General features: G+C 33.6%; 1 protein-coding gene across 1 annotated transcript; it reads left to right on the top strand.

The window, feature by feature from the left end:
* The first annotated feature begins 2,243 nt into the window (after nt 1-2,243).
* On the top strand, nt 2,244-3,191 carry LOC102017635 (olfactory receptor 6C3-like). Its single transcript, XM_005397495.1, has one exon. The coding sequence runs from the start codon at nt 2,244-2,246 to the stop codon at nt 3,189-3,191; it is 948 nt and encodes a 315-aa protein (XP_005397552.1).
* The last annotated feature ends 7,491 nt before the right edge of the window (nt 3,192-10,682 follow it).

Raw genomic sequence — 10,682 nt, 5'->3', positions numbered from 1 at the left:
GAATATATGATAGAATATACTATACATGTTTCATACCATTTAATTTGAAAGTAAGAGTGAGAATGTAAGCTTGTTTGGAAACCCAAGTGCCATTCCATATGTAACTACGTAGTACTGTGACACTTGAATATTATGACAATAAGCATACATTAATTTTAAAAATAAACAGAGAAAACTGAAGTCTAGACTCCTCTTTTGATATATTAAAAAGTATTTAAAATATTTTACTCATTTAGTCTGCTCTGTGCAGGCAGAGATGTATACATGAATGAAAAATCACCCCTAACTAGGGGTCCAATTCTGTAATAGTTCAATTCTGAATTTTACCAATCCCAAAGGAATTGAGAGAAAATGATCCCTTGTGTATATGCAGAGTCCAAGTGTATATTGGAATAGGAAAATTAAGCACAGCCAGAGGGGAATCAGGTTGTTTGTCCTGTCTGGTTGGTGCGCTTTTGCCTTTACTTCACTGTATGGCTTGGCTTTGTAGAAAGATATGTCATGGCATCTCTGCTTCTCCTGAAGTTGTTTCTCTTGCATCCTTTCTCTCTTCAATGCAGTGTTTTTATGACATACAGAGTGACAAGAGAAGGTAAATTTGTTTTTTTTGATGTGCTATTTGGTCTTTATTCATCTAGGCAATGTCTAAATAATTCAGAATCTTACAGCAATAATCCCACGAAGTTTACTTTTAGAAGTCTCAGGATTACAATAGTGAGTCTTGGAGTTCATGTCAGAGCAAAGTCTCTGTTTGTATGGAATGAAAATAAGTAAAAGTGAGCTTTATTCTTATTTTTTACCAACACTGCTAGAAATCCTGTGTGAAGTTCAGCCAGTATGTTCTCTATGTAGGAGTTTTTAATGTAACATGTTGCAGCAAGATTTAACTAAATGACAAAGCCCCCAAATTATGTTATGAATACAGCACATTAATACTTTAAATAAATCAAGAAAAATTTGGGATTATTTTTCCTGGGTATTATCAGATACATCAGAAATTATACTTCATATTAGTCAATAAATGTGCTTTTGTCTGTTATCCAAAAGTTCATTTCATCAAAAACTTTGCAAAGATCCTTCAATTACCATGTTAGCATACTTAGTAATATCAATTTTAATATTTTCAGTTTTTTCTAAACACACTTAGAGACCCTACCTTTCAAATGTCATTTTCTAGTATGTTCATGAATATGTGTATCCTTTAAAAAAAAGGACTGCTGATATTAAGAAAAATAAAAGAATAAATAACAATACCACGTTTATTACTCAACACCTGCAAAACCATCAAGTTCTTGCTGTAGAAGCTGAGGTCTCATATCACAGACATAATGCTACTTATTCATGATAAGGAAAGAGAACAGGAGAGATAGAAGTCACAAACGTCACAGCTGAGAACTCTGGTGTCTGTAAAGCAAATTGTATGAAAGAACTTTATTATTCTTAGAAGCTAGTTTCAGGAAGGAGACTACTATATATTTTGGCATCAAAAATTTGCCTTGTGATTTTCTTACTGTCCTCAGAAATACATAAGATCAATATTACAAACTGAGTATACTACAATAGTCAGTTGTTAAGCAATGGCCATAAAAATACTGTATTGTGTAATGCAACTATATTATTGGGCTCTGGTTTGTGAGTTTTAATTAATTTCTCTGGCCTTTGTTTTCTTATTAATAAATTAAGTGTACTCTTGATTCCCACCAAGACCCTTTTCATTCTTATTTTTGTGCTATCAACCACACTTTATTTCCACCACCATGCTTAAATAATATATGGGAAGAATAAAAATTATCATCAGTATTATTAAGCTATTATTGTAATTAGATCATCAATTTCCACAAAAATAGTGTAAAATTTTAAGTGACATCAAATTAAAAGAAAAAAATGCCTCACTTCTAAAATATACAAATTTGGAAGCTGGAGAAAAAATTTCAATATTATTGTGGAAAGCCATAATTCAAAGGTATATTGCACATACAAAAATAATTTATTACATAAAGAGATTTTTTTTGCAAAAAATTACCACTGAAGGATCTTTAAACATGACCAGTGAATACAAGATTTTGTTTTGTGATATAATGAGTAGGTATAATAAAAATGCTAGTAGATATAAGAGCCTGTTGCTTCATTTCACTGGAGATAATTTCCTCTACACTTAAAATTTCAAATCTTTCACATTAAGCACTTTTTATTTTGCTTCATTTTTCAGCAATCGATACTGTTGAACGAAAAATAAAATCAGTATGAGAAACCACACAATGATTACCGAGTTTGTACTCTTGGGTATATCAGAAGACCCAAAACTTCAGGCTGCCATTTTTATCTTTTTATTTATAGCTTACATATTAAGTATCGCTGGAAACCTGACCATTATTATTCTCACCTTGTTAGATTCGCAGTTAAAGACTCCCATGTACTTCTTCCTCTGGAATTTCTCCTTCTTGGAAATCACATTCATTGTTTCCATCCCAAGATTTTTGTATTCAATAATTACTAAAGTCAAGACCATTTCCTATAACAACTGTTTAGCTCAATTATTTTTTGTCATCTCCCTGGGTGTGTCTGAATTTTATCTTCTAACTGCTATGTCCTATGATCGCTATGTGGCCATCTGCAAGCCTCTGCACTACACCACCATCATGAATGAGAAAATCTGTAACCTTCTGGTCTTCAGTTCTTATCTGTCTGGGTTTCTGACTGTTTTCCCACCACTCATGCTTATCCTCAAGTTGGATTTCTGTGCTTCCAATGTCATTGATCACTTCGGTTGTGACTACTTCCCCATCTTACAGCTGTCATGCTCAGACACATGGCTTTTGGAGATGATTGGCTTTTACTTCGCCTTTGTCACTCTGCTTTTCACATTGGCATTGGTGATTCTTTCCTACATATGCATCCTGAGTACCATTGTGAGAATCCCTTCTGCCACTCATAGGAAAAAGGCTTTCTCTACCTGCTCCTCTCACATGATCGTCATCTCCATCTCTTATGGAAGCTGCATATTCATATACATCAAGCCTTCTGCAAATGAAAGAGTATCATTAACCAATGGGGTAGCTGTTCTCAGTACTTCAGTTGCTCCCATATTAAACCCTTTTATTTACACATTGAGGAACAAGCAAGTACAACAAGCCTTCAAAAATTTGACTCAAAAACTAGTGTTTTATAGAAACAAGTGGAAGTCATTATAAAAAAATGAAACTTGCTATGAAGATTCAATAAAGGAAAATGATTTAGTTCTCTTCGAGTGTCATGTATCCACTGCACAACCTTTGGCAACGCTGAAGTTATTAGCATCTGCTTTCTCTCAATCTGAAAGTGAGCATGTTGTGTTCTCCTTTAAAACTACCTGAAATTGTCTTGTAACTTTTTTTTTCAATTCTTAATATAAAAACGTGACTATGGAACATAAATCACTTTACTGGTTATTTTTAATAAAACATTTTATATGTTAAAATTTTAAAGGAATCAACACTTTTAAAATACATTTTTTCTACTCTGTTACTAACATAGGTTTCCTTTTAGTTAAAATATATGCAAAAAAATTACCAATAGGTACAATGAGCCTTTTTGCATTCTATCTATGGTAACTTTAATTTTATACACTCATCTGAGGGCCATAGGTATTTTTTTTCTATGTATAGGTAATCTGAAGTTCATAATATTCTCTTTTTTCTAGTAGCACTTAATATATGTTATAGCCAGCTTTATATGTTCCTTTCTACTTGTATTTGTTTTTGAGAATATATAAAATGATGACTATCACATAGTCATGCTACTGTTATGCAACTTTGCAATATGATGGAAAATTCCTAAACAGTGATAGCTTTTTTAAGGCAATTACTTATTCTATGGTAATTTTGCATTAGGTGCATTTTATATAACACTTAAGTTAATGTCTACAGCTAAATGAAAATAGACAGGTTTAACTTTGTTTCATAAACAGGAAATTGATGCTCAGAAATGTTACATGGCTTGGCTAAGGTCATTGAGGAATGGTAGCCAATGTTAGCCTGATTAAAAATTCAAACTGCCAGCCACAATGGTGTGTGCCTATTATTCCAGCAAGTAGATGTTTTGAGTGATCCCAAATTTGACGCCAGTCTGGATAACATAGCATGACCCTCTCTCAAAAATAACAATTAACAAATGGCTGGAGATGTAGCTCAGTAGTATAGTGTGTGTCTGACATGTTATTTTCTCCACACTGCAAAAAAGACAGATTAAAAACCCACTTTTTCCTATATTCCAACTGCATTACCATTACATTATCTTATTTGCATGTGACCATGAGATTATCATCTTTTGTGGGGTGGTAATAACTCCTGATATTATAGTGGCATGTAAATTATAGCATTAATCAATTAAGAAGAGAAGCCCTGCCTCTCTTGTTAAGCAGTAAAGAGCAAGAAAAAAGTAAAAATTGCAAGCAATGTTAGAGCAGCAAAAATTCTTAAGAGAGTAGATGTTTTACAATGGAAATGTTGAATGTATTTAGTACAAAGAAATGAATTCTCAGTTTGAAAAATGTCATGGACCATAAGGTAGAGATCTTCATTAAGAATTAATTTTTTGTACTGTGTTGCTATGTCTGTTCTTAAAATAATGCAAAGACCAGGAGAGGGAGAACTTCACACTTAGTGTTGTTATTTGATTGATGTTATATTTTTCTGTCTCTTCAAACACTGTCCCCCAAGAGGCCATTCCCAATTTCCATACTAACATGTATTGTGTTTCGTATTCCTTTGTGGTTTGTGCACATTCCTCTTCTGACAAACTTGATTCCCACAATTTGTCCATTGAATTAGTTGCAGAGACAATCAATAAAAGATTATGTAGCTCATTGTACATCAAATCTACTCAGAAACCATGCCAAAGAATCTTAAAACAACTCTTGGTGTTTTTTCTATTTTCTACTTTTGACCTTTCCTCAGTCTCTGCATTCAAAGAAATAATCCACTCTGGATAAATAGAAAAATTAAGATAAAAACTTTGTGAACAGAAAGCAAACAAGTCCAGTAGAAGAAAAAAGAAAATAGTTTTAGAAATTCTGGTCTCCCTTAATTATAAAAATGGCATTGAGTATTATTTTCATTATTCCACTCATTCAGAATTTTAGTGAAATTATATGAACTTCAAAGGTTAATGGACACATAGCATTGGAAACACTTAAATTTCGGCCTTGAGTCTATACTTCATAGCTCATCTTTTAACTGAATTATTATATTCTGAACCTTGACATACTAAAAGATATATAAAATGGTAAGAATGTTTTTATACTGGTTTATTCATCTTCAACAATTAAATGCAGTAAATGTCTATTCCTGTGTCACTATTTTTAATCAAACACAAGCTATATGCGTGATGTGTCTTAGTTCTATGTACATTTCATTTGCTTATGAATGAATGGACAGTAGTTGATCTTTCTAAGGCTCCGTATCTCATTTGAGGATAAAGATAGAATATCTGTCACTGAAATTTTAGGGGTAAGTGAGATAAAATGTAAAATATAATAGTTTTTGTCAATAGAATATAGAGTGCCTCTAATAAAGCTGAGAAACAATCCTAACTAGCAGAAAAAAAAATTCTCTTCATAGGGCCTAAGTGGCACAAAATTATGGAACACATCTGTTTAAATTTAATTTAATTTTCAAAACCAATTCCAGATTTGAAGAGAAATAGAGCAATAGAAGTTAAAGGAGTTCATCCAAAGTTCCAAATCCGTTAAATTACCAAATTGTATCTTTCATCTTTTTCTCTCTGATAGCAAAGCCAAAATACTTTCTGTAATACTAAATTAAACTTACATCAGACATGAGAAATTCATAGTACTTGATATAATATTTTCTATTATTAAATTTGTTCCTCATCTCAATTATTCATGGCTAATTAATGAACTATAAGTATGAAGTTCTGAAGAGACATTGACCTTGCAGATATTTGCATTCTGATGCATAAAATTCATTAGTAATAAAAATTATTATTAAATGTGACTTGTCAGCCTCTGTTTCCCTTACATTGTTCCCATTACACAGCAGAAAGGATGCCCTGAGAAGACTAAAGCCAGAAGCCATTTTAAAACAGGTCCAATTATTAGGGATTAATCCTGCCTAGGAAGTGAAAGTCTTTGAGAGATTGTAGTTGGAGCTCAGCGTTGATGCCCCACCTATTGACTGGGTCGGAGAAGGCCATCTGCATCAGTCTTGACTGAAGGAAGCGTGAAAAGAGCCTAGTGGGAGGTTTGAGTAGAAAGAGCACAGGTTACAATGGAGAATGAAGTGGAGAGTGTAGGAGGTCATGCTTTCGGTGACTATAAGAAAAAGCAGTGTGCTTAAGTACAGTGTGCATTTGAGAGGGTTGCAGACAGAGGACTCTGTCCTCATGGCCTCCTCTCCAGCACAGATTTTGATGGTTTAACTTCTTCGCATTTTCTCTAAGGGTACTCAAGGATCCACAGCTCAACTGATTTGGCTTGGCCATTTGCTGTGCCCCTAGAAACACCATCTAGACCCAACACAGCTGTGGATCTATCCAACTGGAGTATCCCACAGAGTGCCAAGGTACTGGCAGAGCAGAGTACTCAAATCTAAACAGGTTTTGCTACCAGGTGCACAGACCCAGCATCACAGGAGAGTAATCATTCTTACCCTCTGTGGTCCAGAGCAAGCCAAGCCCAGGCTGGTCATATCAGCTGCTCTGTTACTTGTTATGGTTTTGGATGCCCAGATAGAGGTGGTGGGACACATATACTACCATACTGCATACCCTAGATGCTTCTGAGGCTGGACCACAAACAAGGGCTATTGTCATCTACCCCACACCTGAAAGACTGTGCATTACAAACCAAATTTCTTACCAGGATAAATTTCTGAATAGTCTTTTTGTATCTTCTTTTGCTGGAGGATGTGCACCTTCCTAAAATGGTATATTCTACCAGACAGTGCTAGAGTGCAGTTGCAGCCTTGCTTCTTATTCTGTCTACCTCTATTTCATTTCTAGATTGCACTGTTTTTCTACATCCTTCAAGTTGTGCTCATACGAGGTCCCCTCCCCAATCCCTGCAGAACCACACCTGCTGAACTTGGTGAGTGTCCCCAGTGACTGTGAGCGTTGCTGCCTCTAGTCTGCAGTGCTTATTATTCAATCTAGTGATTTTTAGCCTTGGTTCTCTTTAGCTGGTATACTACACTTATTGATTTGTGTATGATGAGCCATCCTCATAGGTCTAAAATGAAACTAATTTAATCATTATGTATGATCTTCATAATGTATTCTTGAATGATATTTGCAAGAACTTTGAATGCTTTTTGCATGTGTGCTCAACAAGTATATTAATCTGTAAATTTATTTTCTGTTGTCTTTATGTGGATTTGAGTCCATGGTGAAAATGGTATTATGGAATTAATTTGGAAGCATTCTTTCCCCTCTATTTTGTGGAATGGTCTGAGAAGCATTGGTATAGTTATTTCAAGTTCTGATAAAACACGGCTGTGAATTTTTCCAGTGATGGGCTTTTCTTTATTGGGAGACTTTTTTAAATAGTTGTTTTCATTTCATGGTTTATCACTGATTTCTTTAGCTTCACCTATATCCTCTTGGTGCAATTTTGGTTTGTTGCATATGTGTAGAAATTTATCCATTTCTTGTAGGGTTTTCAATCTATTGAAAATATGTCTGCAAAATAGTTACTAATTCCTCTGGTTTGCAGTGGTATCTATTATAATACTGCTTTACTTGTCACTGATTTTCATATTTGAAGTCTTCATTCTACTTTGGTTAGTTTACCTGCAAGTTTATCAATCTCATTTACTTTTCAAATAAACACTTTTCTTTCACTGATTCTTTGTTGTGCTTTTAAATTCTATTTCATTGGTTATAATCTTTATTATTTTTCTATAATTGGCTTTAAGTTTGTTTTGTTCTTGATTTGCTAAGACCTTGAGGTGCATTATTAGGTTATTTATATTAGACATCTCTGTCTTTAATATAAGCACTTATGGCTATTAATGTCTTTCTCAGAATTGCCTTCACTATATTCCAAAGATTCTGGTATGTGGTGTTAATTTTGTCATTTGCTCCTAAGAATTTGTATATTTCTCCTCTTATTTCTTCAGTGATTCACTGATCATTCAAATGTGTTATCTAATATATGCATATTTGTGTATTTTCTGTTGGTTTTCTAGCTGTTGATTTCTAGTTTTATTCCATTACTATCTGATAACATGTAAGAAATTAGCTCAATTTTGTATTTACTAAGACTAAATTTATGGACTAAACTATGACATATGTAAGGAAAATTCTATGGTCCATTGAAAAGACAGGTATCCTTGTAATATTAGGTGAAAGACTCTATAGTTCTCTGCTAAGTCCCTTTGAGTTAACTTAATTCATATTTATTTGGTCACTTTTTTGTCTGGATGACCTACTTGTGACAGTTACCTATTCAATGTAACCGGCTGTTTTGTTTGGGGGCCTGTCCTTTAAAGTTGAGTAGTGTTCATTTTATTTATTTAATTAGAGTTTTCAAGGTTTTGTGCATGTATATTTAAAATCATTATATCTTTTGGTGGAATTTCCCTTAACAGTATGTTTTAACCTTCTTTATCTCTTCTGATTAATTTGTCTTGAAATCTTTATGCTGAATATGAGTATACTCTTCTTGTTTTGAGATACTATTTGTATGCAAGATCATCTCCTCAGCATCCACATGTCTCCTTAGGAGATGTGGACTTCTTGCATGCAGCAAAAGTTGGGTCTCTTTTCTAATTTAACCATAAGTCTGTCTTTTTTTTAGGACTATTAAGACTGTCTATATGCAGAGTTTTTATCAAAAGACAGATAAAATTTCTATCCTTTTTTCCAATATTTTCTTTTTTCTAAGTACTTATTTGCTTGTGTATCCTTTCTCTTCTATGTATATGGTTTCTTTCAGTGCCTTTTGCAATCCTCTGTTAGAGACCTTGAATTAATTTTCTTTCTTTTTATCTGTTTTTTGTTTGTTTGTTTGTTTGTTTGGTTTTTCTCCGGTACCGGGAACCGAACTCACGACCTTGCCAGGCAGGCGCTTTTGCCGCTGAGCTAAATCCCCAGCCCCCTTTCTTTTTATCTGAATTAAGGAAGATAATGAAGGATTTTAAAGACCACTTCAGTAAAGAGATAGAGATTATGGAAAAGAACCAAGTAGGAATCCTAGAAATAACAGCCTCAATAAGTCAAAAATTCAAGTACTCATTCAATTGAATGTCCTGAAAGTAGACAACATGAAACAAAATGAAGAATACACAAGTTGATGACCAGCCATATACACTTGGAACATTTAGTCACTAATAATTAAAAGAAAAACAACAAACCATAAAAGATTTTCAAATAGCTACTAGAAAACCAAACAAAACAAATGGGAAAATCACTGGTCTAGAAGAGCAGTTCAAAATACAGGCTAATCACATAAAGCCTATTGAAAAAATTCTTGCAAGAATTTTTCCAAATCTGAGGAATGAGATAGATACCCAAGTAAAAAAAGCATTTAGGACCCCAGTAGATCAGGAATCAATGATAAAACACAACATAACTAAAAATGCCAGAGAAACAATATATCAGGTGTATGAAGTACTAAGTAACGTATAATGGCAAACTCATCAGAATAACAGCATATTTCTCAACATACACCTTGAAAGACAGGAAGGCTAAGAATAAAGTTCAACCCTTGAAAGAAACTGTTAACTTAAAGGGCTATATCTTACCAAGAAACCTTTGAAAATTGGATCAATAAGTAAGAGTAAACTAGAGAAATCTGCCCATCCACCAAGCTACATGAAGAGGTAAACAACCACCATGAAGCAAAAAAAATAATAAATTTCACAGGAGAATATTTATATGAATGAGAAAGAGAAAAAAATCCAACACTAAAAACAAGCAACTTGAACAAGAATTAGTACACATTTTTCAACAATTTACAACAATAACTTTCAACAGTACTTTACAATTAAATGACCCATATTAGCATATTGGAATAACAACAACAACAATGACAAAGACTTCCATACACTTTCCAATAAAAGGCACTTCCTCTTCAGACTCACACAGAATGGAACAAAAAGGACGAGAAATTATATTATAAGGAGTTAAACCGGGATGTTAGTGGGAGTGCCTATATTTATATTAGACATATTTGACTTCAAATCAAAGTTGATCAAAAGAGAGTAAAAGGACACCACATCCTGGTAAAGTAAGCACAAACATGTGCAAGTATGTCAGTGCACCCAATGTCATCAAAAAACACTCCCTGACACAAAAGAACAGATGGACAAGAGTACAAGAGTACAGTCATACTGGGAAATTTTGGTGGGCCATTCTTACAAATAGGTCAACAAGAAGTACAAATAAACATTAAATTTTAACTCTCCTATAGATCAAATAGATTTAAAAGATTGTATCCAGCCAGTATTTCAGAGTGCACAGTCTTTTCAGCAACTTATGGAGCTACCTCCAAAATAGGTTACTTTCGAGCCATAAAGTCTCAATGCATAAAAGGTATTGAAATAATCTTATGAATCCTATCAGACAGCAACATAATACAAGTAGAAATCACCAAGAAAAGAAAGTGCATAAACAGATTTAGATTGAGTAACTCACAATGGAATAATCAATGGATCAATGAAGCTATCAGTGGTAAAATTTTAAAT

This window comes from Chinchilla lanigera, unplaced genomic scaffold (genome assembly GCF_000276665.1).
Source record: "Chinchilla lanigera isolate Chin_1 unplaced genomic scaffold, ChiLan1.0 scaffold00057, whole genome shotgun sequence".
Classification (NCBI taxonomy): Eukaryota; Metazoa; Chordata; class Mammalia; order Rodentia; family Chinchillidae; genus Chinchilla; species Chinchilla lanigera.
This window is presented reverse-complemented; position numbering and strand designations above follow the sequence as displayed.